Source organism: Myxine glutinosa, chromosome 12 (genome assembly GCF_964187855.1).
Source record: "Myxine glutinosa chromosome 12, kmMyxGlut1.1, whole genome shotgun sequence".
Taxonomy (NCBI): domain Eukaryota; kingdom Metazoa; phylum Chordata; class Myxini; order Myxiniformes; family Myxinidae; genus Myxine; species Myxine glutinosa.
In genome coordinates, this window is record NC_136272.1 from 26,160,263 (window position 1) to 26,180,203 (window position 19,941).

The following is a 19,941-nucleotide window of genomic DNA, read 5'->3' on the forward strand; positions in this document are numbered from 1 at the left end:
AGATGGAGAAAAAAACTTAGGAGTCAGGGGAAAATGGAAAGATGAGAAACATCCTCGTATGTGGGGAGAGAAGGGGAGAGGGGTGAACAAGGAAGGTATTGATCAAATTGATATACAGTCGTGACCAAAAATGTTGGCACCCTTGCACTTTTTTCAAATAATGCACCATTTCTTCCAGAAAATTGTTGAAATTAAAAAAATCTTTTGGTATCCACATATGTATTTGTTTGGTTTGCAGTGGAACAAAACAAAACGGGGGCAATACCCCTGGTGCTCACCTGGTATAATAAACAGTATACTGCACCGACTAGGAGTATTTTAAACCAATTTCAATGGTTGCTATAAGACAGGGCAGCATGTAGAATCATACTAACATTATCATAAGACTTTAAACAAACAAAGAAAAAAATACCTATTTTGAGGGGCAACCTCCCCCTTCTCCAACCCCATATACCTCCTAAGACCCCAATTTTTCTAATGTCTTGAACAAACATTGGTACATCTTGGGTGATTAAGGTTGTGGTGAAGTTTCATCGAAATTTCGTGTGTAGTTTCTGAGAAGAAAGCTTATACCTACTTTGGGGGACAACCCTCCCCACCCCCACCCCCTCCGTAGACCCCTAAAGGGGCAGATTTTTAAAATGCCGTGAACATACTTTGGTACATCACGTGTGGTGCAGGTTGTGGTCAATTTTCATCGAAATCGTGTGTGTAGTTTCTGAGAAGAAAGGAAATACCTATTTTGGGGGGCAACCCCCTGGAGACCCACAAAAGGGGCAGATTTTTATAATGCCATGAACAAACTTTGGTACAGCATGGGTGGTGAAGGTTGGGGTCAAGTTTCATCACAATTGTGCTTGTAGTTTCAGAAAAGAAAGCCAATACCTATATTGGGGGGTCAAACCTGGACCCATTTTGACCCCTGGGGACCTCCTTAGACTTGGATTTTCTTAGTGCCATGAAACAACTTTGGTACATCACGGGTGATGAAGATTGTGGTCAAGTTTCATGGAAATAGTGTGTGTAGTTTCAGAGGAAAATGCAAATTCCTATTTTAGGGGGTCAAACCTGGATCCACTTTGACCCCGGTAAACCCCCTTCGATCCAATTTTTTTTTTTTAATGCCATGAACAAACTTTAGTCACAACACAACAAATTTCATTTGTGCCAAATTTGTTCGCAATCCCATCAGCGGTTTCGGAGAAGAAGTTTCAAATATTTACGGAAGGACGGACTGACGGATGGACTAATGGACGGACTGACTGACTGACTGACGGACGGACAACGCGCCATCGCATAAGCTCCCCTGAACTTCGTTCCAGGTGAGTTAAAAAATCAGAAAGAATTACTAAATCTTAGCTTATTCCACACAGAAATCCTAAAATGGCCTGGACAATATTATTAGCACCTTTTAGAAGTTGTTATAAATAGTGACATTTCCAGCAGGTGATTCTCCTTTACTTTGGAATTGAACTCACCTGTGATGAGTTTGCAGGTACCTGCATTATAAAAATCACTCATTCAACCAGTTTGAGTGGAGAAAAGGAGTAATTCTGCTGTTTTGTGTCACTGTGTGTACCGTGATGAGCATGGAAAAAAGAAAGAAAATCAGAGGAGGTCAGACACAAGATTGTAGCCAACCATGGACAATCTCAAGGCTACAAGTCCATCTCCAGATACCTTGATGTTCCTGTGTCCACCGTACGCAATGTTATCAGGAAGTTTTAGGCCCATGGCACTGTCGCCTACCTCCCTGGACGTGGCCACGAGAGAACACTTGATCGACGATTGCAGCGAAGAATTGTTCGAATGGTGGAGAAAGCAGCTCGATCAACTGCCAAACAGATTCAAGCTGACCTCAAACACAAGGTAAGACAGTTTCAACTCACACCATCTGTCACCAACTCAATGAAAGGGGGTTCTATGGCAGGAGACCCAGGAGGGCCCAACTGCTGAGAGAGACATGAGAAAGCCCAACTGGAGTTTTCCAAAATATACCTGAACAAGCCAAAATCATTCTGGGAGAATGTCCTGTGGACAGATGAGACCAAATTAGAGCTTTTTGGTAAAGCGCATCATCTCTATGTTTACAGAAAACAAAATGAAGCCTTCAAACAAAAGAAAATCTTCCCTACAGTCAAACATGGAGGAGGTTCAGTGATGTTTTGGGGTTGCTGTGCTGCCTCTGGCACTGGGTGCCTTGACTGTGTGCATGTCATCATGAAATCAGGAGATTACCAAGGCATTCTGGAGCGCAATGTTGAGCCCAGTGTCAGAAAGCTGGGTCTCTGTCGAAGGTCATGGGTCTTGCAGCAGGAAAATGACCCCAAACACACTTCAAAAAGCACCCAGGAATGGTTCAAGACAAAACGCTGGACTGTTCTGAAGTGGCCAGCAATGAGTCCAGATCTAAATCCCATTGAACACCTGTGAGGAGATCTGAAAGCAGCAGTTGGAAGAAGGCACCCTTTAAATCTGGGAGAACTGGAGCAGTTTGCACAAGAAGAGTGGGCCAAATTGCCAGTAGAGAGGTGGAGGAAGCTCATTCATGGCAACAGAAAGAGCTTGACTGCAGTTCTTTTGTCCAAAGGCCGTGTTACCAAATATGAAGTCGAGGGTGTCAATAATTTTGTCAATGCCATTTCTTTTGTCGCCGGAGGCATTATGTTTTTGGTTGTCGGTACGTACGTCCATCCGTACGGACTAAACCTTGTTTTTGTCAGCAACCATATGTCCGATTGAGACAAAACTTTCAGGGTAGGAGTGACACCCATGCAGAATGTTTTAATATTAATTGTGACGTCATTGGTCACGTGGTATGGCAGCCATCTTGGATTAAAAGCAAATAATTAAATAAATATTTCTCGGAAACCGCTAAATAGAAAAATTTGAAACTTGGCACATTTTCAAGTACTCCCATTGGGGAACAAAAGCATGGTAATGATGATGACATAGGTGAAGTGGTATACCAGCCAAAAATGTTTTTAATTGACTTCCTTATCCTAAAAGTCTTAAATTGCATGGACATGATCTATGACCGATTTGTATTGAAATATTAAATTCATGACATCATAGGTCACATGGTTTGGCAGCCATATTGGATTGAAGGAAAATATTAAATAATTATATCTCTGAAACCTCTCACCGTGTCGATGCGAAATTTTACAAATATCATCTACCAGCACTGTTGCATATAGTTTGAAAATGATGTCATATGTCACGTGGTTTGGCAGCCATCTTGGATAGAAAAACTAACCATATCCGATCAACACGAAACTTCACTAAACGTGATCCCCTCCCCATACATATGCAAAGTGATGGCATCTACCCGTTGTGGGACTATGCGGAGGCATATTTTGCGACACACTCGCATTGTTCTAGTTTTAATGTTTTTTTATATGTTTGTCTGTTTATCTGTTTGTCTGGATGTTTTTCTTATGCCTCCGCCAACAAGGTCGCCGGAGGCATTATGTTTTCGGGTTGTACGTCTGTCTGTACGGGCTAAACCTCGTTTTTCTCACCAACCATTTGTCCGATTGAAACTAAACTTTCAGGGTAGGAGTGACACCCATGCAGAATGTTTTATAATAATTGTGATGTCATAGGTCACGTGGTATGACAGCCATCTTGGATTAAAAGCAAATAATTAAAGAATTATTTATCAGAAACCGCTGAATGGAAAAAATTGAAACTTGGCACATTGTCAAGTACTCCCAATGGGGAACAAAAGCATGATAATGATGACATCATAGGTGAAGTGGTATACCAGCCAAAAATGTTTTAATCGAATTCCTTATCCTAAAAATCTGAAATTGCATGCACATGATCTATGACCAATTTTGTATTGAAATATTAAATTTATGACATCATAGGTCACATGGTTTGGCAGCCATATTGGATTGAAGGAAAATATTAAATAATTATATCTGAAACCACTCACCCTATTGATGCGAAATTTTACAAATATCATCTAACAGCACTGTTGCATATAGATTGAAAATGATGATGTCATAGGTCACGTGGTTTGGCAGCCATCTTGGATAGAAAAACTTACCTTATCCGATCAACACGAAACTTCACAAACGTGATCCCTTACCCATACATATGCAGAGTGATGGCATCTTATGCAGAGTGATGGCATATGCAGAGTGATGGATCCCGTTGTGGGACTATACGGAGGCATATTGGCGACACAGTCGCATTGTTCTAGTTATTTTCTGATTTAATAGGTTATATTGAATTCTAAATCAAAAACAAAGGTTCTGTAATATTAACAGTGAAATGAAGAATTGTGGAGACCAAATACTTTTGTCAATTTCAACTTCTTTTTAGAGAAAATTGTGAGTTATTTGAAAAAAGTGTAAGGGTGCCAATATTTTTGGCCACAACTGTAGAACTTACACATAAATCACTTACAAAACAAAGACGTTAGCATCTATCAGTGTACTTGTATGTCAGTTGCAAGGATATTTGTCGACACTGGACGAACCATCAGTGAAGAGTACGGTGTGATGTAACCCTGTGATCCCAATAGCACGAGTTTTGCACTATACCGCCGTAAAAAAAATATTTTTGTGTACTGTACAGAGAATTTAATTTTGTGTTGAGTACACATTTCAACCTTAGACAGACAACACGAAGTCTGTCTAATTCCAGACAAAAACGTTTGGGTGTACATTTCAACTCCAGGACGTTAATTTAGTAGGTGCCATTTTCCACGAAAGATGTTTTTTCGGTGCATACTTTGTCTCTGGATAGAATGCACGGGGAAAGATAATTATTGTGGTGTCAAAAGCGTAGGTTTTTGAGGTTAAGAAGCTCAAATATACCTTTATCTTAATGATTGGAACAGTAGTTTAACTATTTCCAAGAAGGCCTGGCTAAAAAAAGATAACAGACTTTATTGGATAATTTTAGCAACTTTCTTATGTAATAAAACTAGGAAGCATCTCAAAATGCTAAGCCTGTCCACGTCCGCTTTGTATTCAAACTAAACTTGACGAAAATGACAGTTCAAAAAATTTGTACATTTTATTAATTTGTGTTCTCCACATTCTCATAATAAGGGTTTGTTGAATATTTGATGACAAAAGCTGAATTGGTAAAACAAGTTTATGGCCTGGACAGACACACTGAAACTCAATGGTAAATAAATAAAGAAACACGGGGACGATTTTTAAAAAACGGGTGGTGGGAGAGGGGGAGAGGAATGGTCTTGCACTTGATGCCCTGTGGTGCGGTTAATAAGGGCTTTTTATAGTTACTATGACTTTGCCCTTTCATATTTTGACCCAAATTTTAATTTTTTTCTCCATGTTTACATAATAATGGTTTGTTGAAAATTTGATGATAAAAGCTCAAATAGTAAAAAAGTTATGGCATGGAAACACACACACACACACACACACACACACACACACACACACACACACACACACACAAGCCAGCAATTGCAAAGCCCCGTCTCCCGTGGGGCGGAGGGGGGCGGAGGGGGGGTGGTCAAATAATGATGCATTTTTTTTGTATACAGATACGAGGCTCGCATAAGAGCTAACACATTAAACATGAAAACATGCACAGACACATAAAACATACAATGAAGGGAGCAGGAGACAAGAGTTTTCTCTTGGGAGAGAGAGAGGGAAGCACACAAGCACAACAACAGTCGAGAACAGGGACGTCGGTAGATCTGTGGAAGGGGGAGGGTTGGCGGAGAAGGGAGGGGACATTAAAAGCTATATTAAAAGCATCAAAGCGACACTTGCACTGACTGATAGGATCAATGCATGCAAATGGTGGCCGGGGGTGCTGGGGATCTGCCGGAGTGTGTGGGGGGGGGGGGGGGGGGGGGAGGCAGGGAGGAAACTGAGATGGGGGCAGGAGAGCCGGTGAGGTGGGGGGCAGGAGGGTTTGTTTAAAATGGTGTGTTGAGGTGATTCCGGTTTGCGTTTATATAAAATAGTGAGTTGAGGTGAGCCCAGTGGGTAAAGGGGTCTTCAGGGGTCTTAAGTATCTTCAGAGTCTTAAGTGTCTTAAGAGTCTCAGGGATATTTGGAGTCCAAATGGTCTTTGGGGTATTCGGCGTTTTAAAGTTTCTTAATGGTGTTTGGGGTCTTCAAGGGTCTCTTGGTTCTTTGGAGTTTTAAGCGGTATAATCTAACAAGCATGTAAAAAGTCCTCTCTCAAGCATGTAATCTAATCTCTCGGGCATGCAAAAAGAGAGGGGGTGGGGGGTTGGGGTGTTCGGGTCTTTTAAGGCGAGGTGGTGGATGAAAATACCCTTAGGACAATCTCCAGGTCGGACTTGGTCTGTGTGCTAAATTTGGTGGTTGTCGACCCAGCGGTCTTTCCAAAAAACGTGGACAGACAGACATCTGATGAATTTTATTTATTGCATACCTATACTCAAAGTATCAGCAAATAGTTTCGTATATATCCAGGTAGGGGAATTTATCCAAATTAATTACAGAAAATATTACACGCACCCACATCAACTTCTTTCATCGCGGTGTATAATTTCAAGAATAATTGTGGCATTCTGCTTCGCACTTGCAAAAAAACTGAGTATGCCACCCCTGATATCTTACATTTGCATCTCATTTTTACGGCGGTGTAGCCCATAGGGCAAAGCCGTCTAGAACAGTGTTTGTATGTCCGCATGTCCCCTCAAACGAACACCAATGAGAGCTGAGGATCTGGTCACATGACAGGGGTGATGGGATGTCATTTGCGGTTATTCCATGAAGACATCATGGAAACCATCACATTGATTATTCTCTCAGAAAAACTTCCACATAATAGTTTTGATCACTTCAGCAACAATAGGTATGCCCGTGAGCGGGCATAATGTGTTCCATTCAACACAGTGGCCTGTACAGTGGTCACACCAAAGATCTCATACTCTATCAGGGCATAATCCACTCCACTCCCACTAATGTACCTGCTTGCACAGCGAAGAGGCCCTTTTGTCAAATGAAACATTCCCAACTTTGGATAAATACTATAAAGGAGTATTTTGACTTTTCAAATCAATTATTTTGACACATATTCAAATGAAAGGCCAACTACTGCATTGGAGTAAGCAAAAGCGCAACAAGCAAAGAGCAAACAAAGAGTCATCAGGAAGAACCTGCATTGCATTTGGGTTTCAGCTGCTACTCTTATACTTTCAAACCCATTGAGACGCAGCTAAATGAGTGTTTCAAAAAAATTTTTTGTCACAATTCCAATGTGAAACCAAGGTATATATTATCTTTCAATTGAAATCCTTCTGCCTTATCCACCATGTTTACCCTCGCCAGAGGAGAGGGTATTGCATTTGAGTCCGTCTGTCTGTCTGTCTGTCTGTCTGTTTGTTTGTTTGTCCACATAGAATAAATTTGATTTTCTCTGCAACCGTTGGTCCAATTGACAGGAAATTTTCACCATTGGTGCACCTCCACCTGTAGAATTTTGAATGATAACTATGACGCAATCAGTCACGTGGTACGGGCGCCATCTTGGAAAAACCAAAACACTTTGCACCTCTATATCTCTGAAAGCACTGCATAGAAAAATTGAGATATGGCTCATTGTAAAGAACTCTTCATGGGGAATAAAATATGTTAATGATGATGCAATAGGTGCCTTCATTATGACGTCATAATTCGACAAATACAAAACTTCATCCGATCAAGATGAAATTTCTTGAGCATCATCTCGGGATAAATTGGTGGAGAAAAAAAAAAAAGATGAGGTCATCGGTCATGTGGTTTGACCGCCATATCATGTTCGACCGCCATCTTCAATCCTGACAAATCTCACACTCTTACTATGTCTCTCCGAAAAGACCGACTGGACAACCCTCCCATCCACTTTCTGAATAATCCTCTCCAAGAAGTTCTGTCACTCAAGCTTTTGGGTCTCACTATCTGCCATGATCTTTCCTGGGAAAACCACATTTCAAATCTGGCCTCCAAAGCCAGTCGCCGACTGGGCATCCTCTGTCGTGCGAAGTCCTTCCTTGGCACACCTGAGCTCCTCACCACATACTTGGCTTTCTGCAGCTCAATGGAATACTGCTCTCCCCTCTGGGCTGGTGCTCCTGCCTCACACCTAGCTCGACTTCACGCTGTTGAAACCAAAGCTTTCAAAATCATTGCAATCTCCCGCGATGAAGTTAACTCCGAGGGCCTTATACTTACTCACCGCAGGCAGGTTGGTGGTCTTTCTGTCTTCTATCGACTCCTCTCCGGCCTTGCTCCCCCAGCTCTCTCTGGGCTCTGTCCCCCAAATATTCCTACAGGTCGCACAAGATCTGCCTGCAACCCTCTTATGGTTAAACTGCCAAAATCAAGACTCTCTGCTCACCTTCACTCCTTCATTCCTCTTTTCTCCCACCTCTGGAACAAACTCCCTCACTCTCTTCAATCCCACTCCTCCCTCCAGGTCTTTAAAACAGCTGTTCACCACCATCTCTTATCTTCCCCCATCCAAAACCTTGATCTTTTCAACCCCCGCTAATTTCACTCAAGATCCACTTTTTTGAAATACCAACTTCTGTCCTGGAGGTCCTTGCAGTGTCCTTGTGTTTTATACTTCTCCCACACCCCCTCCCCCTTCCCACGCCTCCTCCCCCCAAGCCCTCTCCCTCCCACAGATCTCCCGATGTCCCTGCTCTCAAATGTTGTGGTTGTGTGCTTCCCCGTCTTTCCCCATCTTGTCTACCGCTCCCCTTATTATATACTATGTGTGTCTGTTTGATTTATTTTTTGTGGGATAAATGTTAGCTCTTTCACGAGCCCCGATCCTGTATACAAAAAGATTTTAAAAATGAAATAAAATTGTTTTAACACAAAAGCGTTAAAAACAACTAAAACACATCCTGGGGACGGTCTGCAATCTCTGATTGCTCTTTGTTGTTAAAATGGTGGCTGGGAGGTGAATGCCCAGGACACAATGTCTGCCCACGATTTTTTGTTGGTTAGAAGTGTATTAACAAGGATTAACAAGTAAACTGAGTTGACTGAACCATAAATATGAGCGTTATATTTCAGATACTAGGTTTACTGTTTTGCTGCTACCTGGTTCAAATTTTTAATATTCATCATTATTTGGCTCAACTTACCCAATATTAATATGGTGTGGACACCATCCTACCTCATAAACTTTTATACATCGTGGACTCGTGAACTACAAACTTCTTTAACTTGCTAAGGAATCTCTTTATGAGATCCCAGTGATCTCTTTATGAGATGTCTATTTCTTTCTCAATTGTTTCTTTATTGTGAAGTTTATCTGTTAAACGTTCATTTTCATGTGTTTTGCATGTACTAGAAATGAAGCTTTTGTAACCTCTTTGCCAGGTTCTCAACTTATTCCTGGCATTGCTGCTGAGCTCCTTCAGTGCTGACAATCTTGCGGCAACAGACGACGATGGAGAGATGAACAACTTGCAGATTTCAGTGCAGCGAATAAAATACGGCATTGCTGTGACAAAAGTTTTCATCCGTGAATTTTTTCAGAAACATTTCAAAAAGAACAAGGTGCTGGAGGATGATGTGAAAGCCTTGAACGAAACCAAGGTACAATTTTTGTCGTGGGCACCTTACTTTTTTGCCATCAATAATGACCAAGCTTTTAATTTATTTTCTCTTCGCTTCATTGGTCCTTCATTTCTTGCACAAACATGATGGTCTGTGCTGCAGGATGAGTACACGGGAAACCACACTGTAATTCCAATAGGACAGGAAGAAGGAAACAAAGTACCAGTGGATACCACTGGGTTGTACCCACGCCGGGTACCCATTGCTGTCGGAGAGTCGGACTTTGAGACCCGAGACACTGAGGATCAAACAAGTGAATCCGACTTGGAGGGAAGCAAAGAGGTAAGAGCTCGTACAATATCTTCAATTTATTATTGCAATGCTTCTACTGGCTTTTTAAAACTTTGATAAAGGAGAACCATTGGCATTTTCACTTTGATATTGAGCTGTTAGCTAACGCGGCGGTTTTCCAAGATTTTTGTACTTGTGGACCCCATGACACAGTTAGTTATCAAAACTAGGGATCCCACTCAAAGGGGATGAATGTCTGACCCAGAAAGTTTTAACCTTGATATCTTCTGGAAAAAGGGTGAATAATAGTATTTAAAAGTACAGGAATAAAAATGAAACAAAAACAATTATTTCACCACTGCAATTTTTTTCCAGTCAGTTGTAATATTTCATCAATTGTGTAGCAATGGAACTAAAACAGAAATCACTCGTTCTTTGCCACCCCATTTATTAATTCATTCAGTCCCACTTATTATTATTTCCTCATTCCCATTTTCCTTCCTTCCCTAACACTCTGTCAACTCTGATCTTTTAAAATGTAACTCTCAGTTTAAAATGTTTCATATCCCTTAATTCACATTCCAAATATCTGACTCCGATACTGTTACTCCTCCCTTACCACCTTGCGGTTTCATTCCTGGATAACTCAAAAAAACTATCACAGTAAAGCGAGCTATCCAGGAATGAAACCCCAATGCATGCTCATTATATTTTATATTATTCACCCTCACTAAGCTAAGCCCATTACCCCTTCTCTTGCAGGTTATTGTGATTTCCCCACTCTCCCTCCACCCATCTTTCATTCATTTATTGCCTTCCTCTTCTTTCAACGCCTTACTTGTGCTTGAGCTTGTTACCAGCTTAATCACCGAACTTCCTTCCCTCTCCTTCCACCCTCCTCCACCCCCCTCTCTCCACCAGCTTATTCTGTCATTCACATGCCGTATTTTCCAGCCTTTCACTCTGTCCTGGTCTGTGTTCTAGCTCTCCAACAAGCCTTGACACTGAAGACCAAAAAAATATGTGACCTGGCTTTGCATACGCCTAATTCCCACACAGGTGTACAGACCCCCTTCCTTAGCATAAAGTTGGCCTAAATTATTGCTCTTTGCAGCAAGGACATGGATCTTTGTACACAAACTACTTCTCTTTACACTAATTAGGAAAAAACAATGGCCTAGCAATGGCATAGCCAGGCTTGTTTGATACTTTAGTTGAAGAGGATAGTATGACCTTGGGTGGGGATAGCAGCTAGAAAATAATGTAAGTATGATTTTTTTTTGACTTCAGGCATGGACAGCCGGTTCGTGAATGACTTGGGTAAAAAACGATGAATGGCAAACGATGAAGCAATAAATTCCACATTCCTGTGCCACCTTCAGTCGAATGTCAGGCATTGACAGCAAGTTCTCTATATTTACATTCCAAACAGCATCATTCATCATTCCAATCACAAATTAATACTATAGTATTAATATATCAAAATATAATGTTAAATGACGATTGTATTGAGATATCAAAATAGTGAACAGTCGTCATCTGTTCACTTCCGGATTCCGGAGCAAGGCCGATGTCGATCGCATTTCAAAATCATAATTGTATTGAGGAATTTCTGAAACCTCCTACCTACCTTACAACACCCGCCTGGACCCCGAAACATTCCACAGAAGGTTATTATATTTCCTTTTAGTAACATATGCAACTGTAATGGTTACTAAAAGCGTCCCCTGTCATGTGACCAGATCCTCAGCTCTGATTGGTGTATGTTTGTGGGGCCATACGGACAGACAAACGCTGTTCTCAGTGGCATTGCCCCACGGGCTACGCCATAAAATACGTAGTTCCCTATGTAAACAATACAGGGCCTTTGTTCGTAGCTCAGTGGAATACTTCTCTCTTTTAACAGTTGGCACCCTGCTTTATATGTCTCTGCTGTATGCTGTAGAATCTAAATTTCTTAACATCAATGACATCTCTCATAAAGAAGCAGCGGTTGATTGTGGGAATAGATATGTCGGTTAGTTTATTATCCTTCTTGAGAGATGGTAAGAATGCAAGGTTTTCATGTGTTTAAGGACCTGTTAATAATAATAATAATAATAATAATAATAATAATAATAATAAAATAATGTACATATTTGTAAATACAAATGTAATATTTGTAATTAACCTGTTCCAACTTATAGACCAGAATTTAATGGTCAATAGAGGGAAGCCACTGCTACCGACCTGTCGGTAGCATGTGGAGTTCTACGGAACTAGCAAAGAACCCGTCATTATATGAATGGGTTAACTACCCCACTTTGTGATGTCTATGGCACATCTATACCACTACCAGGTCGGCATAGGTTTTCACCCTTATGTCTCTTTGTTTGTTTGTGTGGTGGATGTCTCAAAAAGTTATGGACAGATTTGAACAAAATTCGATGGACTGCTTGATCTGCGACATGGACGAATTAATTCGATTTCGGTAAAGATCTGTATCTGTATCTGGATATGAGAATAAATAAAAAATTAAATGATTCTTCACCATTCAGAGATGGGGCCAAAATGATGTGTAGCATAATATTTCAAAAAGTTGTGTACACAGTATGAGAAAACTTGGTGGATGAGTTGGGTAGGTGACAAGAACAAGCCGATTAGATTTTCTTGTGTACTGAGGACGAATGGTCCGGATGCAGATCCAGCCTATCAGTGTGATACAAAGCGTTACACCTGTTCAGCCTGGTGGAGATATGTGCTCTACCGAATGCCGTTCTAGTTACCCTCACCAGAGGAGAGGGTATTTCATTTGAGTATGTTTGTCTGTCTGTTTGTTTGTCTGCACATAATATATATGATTTTCGCTGCAACCGTTGATCAGATCGACAGGAATTTTTCACCATAGCTGCGCCTCCTCCTGTAGAATTTTATAATGATAATTGTGACCTCATGGGTCACGCGGTTCGGCCGCCATATTGTTTCAACACAAAAGCCTTAAAAAAACACTAAAACACGTCATGGCGAGGGTCTGCAATCTCTGATTGCTGTTTCTTGTTATGACTTGTAATGCCACCCTTACATTGGGAGCGGTGCTATACGATACACATTTACATAGAGAATATGCATCCGTCAAACAAAAAACCCACAAACAAACAAGTAAACAAACAGTGTTCATGTCAAACAGTGTCAAACATACACCCTGCTTCAGTGTATATGAATATATGAATGAATGAATGAATGATCGTTTTAATGTTTTTTGCATAGGTCCAGCTGCTTTTTGCATGGCTGGTTAAAGATGGGTTTTATAAATGTGTCAAGCTCGCCGCTCATGAAAAATGTTCTTTTTTGCACCCCCAAAAACGCGAATTCGCGGGACACAGCTGCAAATAGAAAAAAACCCCATGAATTTGCGGGACACTTCAGTGAATAGAGAAACAGGTCGCATTTTATCAACCGTGAATACGCGGAAACCGCAAATAGTGGAACCGCGAATGGTGGAACCGCGAATGGTGGAACCGCGAATGGCAGGGTCCGACTGTATATACTGTTACGGACGTGGTTTAGATGTTATTTACCGAGCGGTGGTATTGCCGCGACCGAACAGTTATTCCCCGAATAGACCCCGATTCCACCCAGACGTTGACCAAATCGCGCTATGCCAAATCAATGATGGAAAGGACGCGACGACTGGGAAAGAGGAAACGACGCAAGGGGTACAGTTCTCAAGACCTCCGGAGGAGGGTATAATTACAGTGGTGGAGAAAAGGGGGTAGATTACAAGGCAGAGTGAGGTAAAGACACAGAAGAGATGGGCACTTAAATACCGTCTTATCTTAACCCTGACAGACCACGGACAAACGGACAAGGTAGACTTACACAGGGATTGATGGCAGGAAGGGACAGGTAGTTCGATGGCACAAGGTGCACCTTGGCTCGGGGACAGGATAAAGCACGGTCCAGTCCAGAAGATGCGGGGAGGCCTCACAGCGCTCGGAGGGTACGTCTTGCTTGCTCCAAGCTCAGCGCGCATCTGACGTCACCCCCCTCTTCCTGCGCATGCTCAGCGGGGAGTGACACACCCTCGGCTGGTTGGCTCCGCCCCCCTGGGGCCGGTCCGCCGCTTCCATTGGGTGCGGGGGTTACCGGGCTCCGCCCTTGATGAGGAGCTGACAGGGAGCCCCTATTTGGTAACCCCGTCGAGCACATGTTCGATGGCGGCTCGTTGGGAAGGCCTCGTGCCCTCCCAACACCCCCTACCAACCAAGCCGGAGTGAGGACGCGCACTCCCTGTGCACGCCGCTGCCGTTGCTGTTGTTGTTGTTGTTATTGCTGAACCGTGAGGAAGAGCTGCGGGGAGGTATTGGGAGGTCCTAAACTTCCTAACGGTGCCATACAATCACATTCTGGTGCAACGAAGGGTCAGAATTAATGGAAACGAGTCCTTAACTGACATAGACTAAGAATAACTAGCAAGATGTCCTATAGTTGTCTTACATGAGATGCGGTGAACCTGGGCACGACATTTAATGGGGGAAATAGGGGGAGGTCGGGTCTACAGAGTGTTGTTTACAGAAAATGGGACTAGGGAATGGGGGATTGGGGATAGTTGGGAAGTATTGAGGAAATAGGGGAATATTTACAAGCGGATATGGATGGATGCAAATCCCATATCCGCAGCATTGCACCCTTCTCTACCTCGGGGCGGCCCGACCCGATAAATTTTTACCTACTTTAGTGTGGCACTCAGATGTAGTTCCCTCTACTATTAACTCAACCCTGAGTGCGACAGTTTTACAGATGTTCACAAATGAGTAAATATGTCCCCCTGCGACGTTGCACCCTTATCCTAACAGAAACACACCCACAGGATAACCGAATCGCGGAAAGCATCCTCAAACTAAACATACAGCCAGTAGGGAGCATCATTTATACAAGACTACACTGATATTTACACTACGATCCAGGACCTGTTCTTTGAGGAACACATGCAGATGTTATGCATAGGGAGAGCACGCATGCCAGCATCGATACACCAACCCACGAGTGCCCTGTGGCCCTACGGCCTTTAATAATGTGCAGAGCACCCCGTCCAAGCACCAAAAGCACCACCCCATACGCACAGTCAGCACCATCCGGTGCACCAATAAAGTGTTCAATAACAATGCACAATTAAGTGTCCATGGTCACCGGTGGTGTCGCAGCCGGCCGATGTTCTGCCGCTGGTCTTGCCTTCATGGAGTGCACTTGGCCTTCTGGCTTCTTTAGAAATAAAGAAAGGCGCCAACCGCGTCCATTTCTGAATTGTGGCCGTCAGGGGGGCCAACTAAAAGTGGTTCACCTGTATGGCATAGGTGCCACGTTGACCCAGAGGTCCATCCACGGGTGGTGCTTGACCGCAAAAGAACTGCGGTCCATTATGGGTGGCCACAAAAATTGCGGTCCATATGGTGTATCGATCCAGGCAGCAAGCAGCGGAAGTACAGGCCCACAACTGCGGAGCCAGCACCTCTCTCTCCTCTCTCTCTGCCCCAAAGCCAGATCCTCGGAGGTGGGAGACAAAAGAAGCCAAGTGAGTAAGGTGGTAAGGGCGCAAAAGTGCACGCAATACAAGGTAATGCACACTGGGGGCACATGGGAACCAGGTGAGACAGGTACGTTCCTACCGTACGCCCCCCCCCCCCCCACCAGGTAACCTACATTGCCCCTCCCTTACCCCTTACTGTATCCACAAAACACAACACTACCCATAAACATCTACTTTACACATCAACAAACGTCCCTACTGTCTTCCCCGTTCCTCCCATAAACCAAATTCGTCTTCTCTCCCTCCTAACCAATCAAATTTGCCATTTCCAACTCTCATCAAAATCTGCCATCTCCAACTCAACATCAAAATCTGTCATCACCAATTCATCATCAGTCCCTCCTAAGGAGGGAGAGATGGAATCACCCCAATGTCTTATCCACGTCGTGATGCGTCTCACAAATCCAAACAGCAATTCTCATTTCCTGCAACACAAAACAAAGAAAACACAGGTGTGGAGTCATCAGCATCACCTCAGGTAAGTGGCTGCGTATGGTGCGACAGGTTCATCAATCCTAACTATTTCCTAAATGACTTTAACAACTTTACATTACCCGGGGTCTTTCTCCTGCCAAACCATTGGCCCTCATTACTCTATGTGGTTCGAAGAACCAAAATCCCATTGACCATCTGTGGTGCACACCATCAAGTTGGGTCTCACTCCCCGATTCAACACTCGGTGCCCCCGCACAATTTCGGTGGCTGGGTCGTGTGACGCTCCCAGCTGGTCCGCCCACCTGCACACCTCCACCACTGTTGTTGCCTACCGAGCTCACCTGCTCCTCACCCTAACCTAACTAACTGGGGAAGGCCCTCTCGCACTCTCACCCCCTCAGTGCCCTCTCTGGCACGGGCTGCCCGATCCACACCCGGGATCCTCAGGCACCCACTGACACTAACGGCTCCCAGAGCCCACCTGCGGCCTCACCTGGCCGACATCTAACAGTGGCGGAGTGCCCAACCATTCACACTCATACTAACAGGCCACACGACCAGCCAATTTCACCACACCAATGCACCCATCCACAATACCATTCTGCAACCGCACCACAAATGCCAATATCCAACCACAATTTACCTATACCTTCTAACTATTCTTTAAACTACCCTCCCCGGGTACTCGTGAAAAGGGGGTCCACTCTTCCCCCATCCACACCTTCGCACCATGCACACCACTCCGTACCACTTACTCCAACTCTCTTCACACCACTCATTCTCTGCTCCATATATTCCACACACCTGTACTTGCACACCTGTGCTCTCATACTTGGTGCCGCCTGCACCCTTCTCTCCCCCAAGCGCATTCGCGCTGATCCACAACACTCACTACTCATACACTGCTCCACACACCTGTCCAGTTCTCACACAGCATCATCTCATCTAACTACTCCCCTCTGAAACTTGCGCTTCTCCGTCTTCCCTTACACTCAGCGCTCCCACGTCATTATCAAACACTAAGCTACTACGTCCCCACTACAGGTATCAGTCACTATCTAAACCTTAACGTTACCTAATGTCATCTTCGCTAGATCCCTACACACAATATCCTAACCCACCCGGGCTAGTTTTCACTGCCATACACCCCATAATCTATAGCGCATCTGCCCCCCAGTTTGTGAGGGATGACAGAGTTGCCATCCCACCACATCGGGCATCTCCCACTACCAATTTTGCACATCAAATTTCAACAAATCAAAAATTTGCCAATCACTACCCATCATCTGCCAATCATTACTGCCAATCCTTTGCCAATCATCAAATTTTGTTTTTCTAATTTCGGGGCCAAAACACTATCCTCGTCATTACAGTCTACTTACTAATGCCTCTCGGTGCGCCAATTCACTTCTAAAGCTCGGCTTCGTACAGCCAAGCCATGAATGCGGGTTGTTTGGTGCCAGCGGCTGGATACGTCCCGCATTCGGTGCAGGGAAGGAGGTTTACCCGGGCCGAGGTCCCACGCACCATCTCGGCACGGAGCCATCCCATGGCCCGATCTCGACCTGCCGGAATGCCTCAACAAAAAGTGGTCGCCATGACGACCCTTCCTATCGGGCTGCCCGCTCCGCCTAGTGGAGCACGGACGCGGCCGTTCAAAGCGAGGCCCAGCGTGGATCGCGTACGGCGGTCCTTTCGAACCCGCCGTGGCTCGGATCCCCGCTGGTTCTCGCGGCACGCGAAGCCCGGCACGCACCGAGGGCCCGATTCGGCTATAAGTCGCTCTCACCGCTAACCCGGTTACCGTCGATGCCTCACCTGCATGCTTACACGCATACGCTACCCCTTTCTTGCTCATACATCCAGCCGTTTCCCTGCTCTTGGTCATTGCACCTTCTCTTACACACCCAGGTACTCTCATTCCACTCACAGACTTGGTCACACACCTGACCACCGAACACCTTGGCACACATTCGTCGCTCGCACACCTCACCAACACACCTCTTCGCGCCCCCTCCTCGGTCACCTCCTCTGTGACGATCACAGGTGTGCTCTCACTCGCACACCCAACCACGTGCCTCACTACCAATTCCAGCGTGCATTCCCACACACGCTCTACCATTCCAGGTGTGCTTCCTTTCTCACCTGTCACAACCAACTCACGCTCCGTGTCACTCTTACTACTCTCACCTCCACTCTTGACAGCGCACTCACCCTTACTCTCGACAGCGCACTCTTTCCTCATGCACCCGTCCGTTACACACCTTTCTCGCGCACACTCTCCCGTTACACCCTCTGTAACACTTACCACAGGTGTACACTCTTCCTTACTTTTGACAGCGCACTCTTTCCCCATGCACCCGTCCGTTACACACCTTGCTCGCGCATCCTCTCCCGTTACATCCTCTGTAACACTCACCACAGGCGTGCATTCTTCCGTTACATCCTCTGTAACACTCCTCACTACGCGCTTCCATGTGCTCCCTCGCACACGCGCTACGACCGACTCACTCTCGACAGCACCCTCACTCCTTGGCGCGCACTTTTTCCTCACACACCCCAGAGTCGGACTTTCTCGCACACCTCCTTTTTCGCACACCAGACCTGTCGCACACTTCACCAACGGCCTCTCACGAACACCCGGGTCCATCTCGACCCCCAAGCTCATTAAATCACCTGGCGCATCATACGCACGACCATATTGGTCACCACTTACACCGGGTCCTCTTTCTCTTCGCTTCTCCTCCATCACCTGCGAATCCCTCATCCGGTTAATGAGCACATCATCACGATCCGAACACAGACTTTGGACCAATTCTTTTACTTCCTCCTTTATCTCTTTCTTATCCTCTCTCCGTCGCTTCTTAATTTCGCTCACCCCTTCTTCCACTTCTTCTAATTTCTGCTTCACCTCCTTCATCTCCTCGTGCGCCCCCTTAAGTTCTTCCTCTAACTCCACCTTATTTTTTTCTATGTGCTCCCGCACCTCCCGCTCTTTAACCTCCATCACCTCTACCATCTTGTTCATTTTCCTCGTCAGGTCCTCATGTACCGTCTGACACTCTTTTTTAATTACCCCTTTGTCCTTTTTCATCTCCTTCTGTGTCGATTTTAAACCCTCTATTACCGCTGTGTTCTTCTTTACCTGGTCCCCCAACTCCTTTTGTCCCACTGTCAGTTGTTCTACTCCCAGCGTCAACTCCTCTATACCACCTTGCAATTTTACAGTCCCCTTTCTCACCTCCTTCTCCATGCGCTCCTCACAGTGCCTCACCTCCTCACGCACTCCTCCGACCTCCTCACTCACACCTCTTCTGATCTCCTCTCCCGACTCCCATCACTTGCATCTCCTGCCCAAATGCCACCCTCATCTGCTCCATTTCCTCCCTGTGAGCATCCAATTTAGTTTCTACCCCCATTCTGACCCCCTCTATCTGCTGCCCCATTTGTTTAACTTCCCTTTCCGCTTGGTCCCTAATGTCCCTCAATTTGCCTTCCATACTGTTTTCTAACCCCTCTAACCCATTTTTCATCCCTTCCATTTGATTCTCTTGAGCGGCCATTCTGTTTTCTACCCCCGTTAACCCCTCCTGTATTTCCCCTAATCTATTGTCTAATCCCTCAAATTTGTTTCCTAATCCCTCTATTCTACTCCCTAACCCTCCGATCTGGACCCCCATGTCCTCCCTCAATTTCTCGCTATTGGACCCCATGTCCTCCCTCAATTTCTCGCTATTGGACCCCATGTCCTCCCTCAATTTCTCACTCTGAGCCTCTATACTGTTTTTCAAACCTCCAATTTGGTCTCCCATTTGTCCCATAAGGGCCCTCATTTGCAGGAAAAAAAGGTTCGAATCCACCAGCGGCGCTGCTACGATCGCGGGCGCGGTCGCCGTAGCCATGTGCGAGGCGCCATTTTGCGCGCCCGTAACCTCGTGCGCGAGGCCGCCATTTTGCGAACCTGCCGCCCTCACTGCTTCGCTCTCCTCATGTCCCTCAATTTGGTCCTGGATCGACCCTGCCTCACTCTCCTCTACCGGAACCCAGCCGTCTTGATCTCCCATAGCGCGACTTTCAAAATTCGGGTTTTTTGTAAAACAAAATCAAATTTCGGTGACTTATAAT

General features: G+C 44.9%; 1 protein-coding gene across 1 annotated transcript in view; it reads left to right on the top strand.

The window, feature by feature from the left end:
- The window catches only part of LOC137438074 (sodium channel protein type 1 subunit alpha-like), a 259,043-nt gene that overhangs the window by 172,240 nt on the left and 66,862 nt on the right, over nucleotides 1–19,941 (top strand). The window contains 2 exon segments of the mRNA XM_078766607.1: nucleotides 9,345–9,563; nucleotides 9,687–9,866. Coding sequence (XP_078622733.1) covers nucleotides 9,345–9,563; nucleotides 9,687–9,866 — 399 coding nt within the window.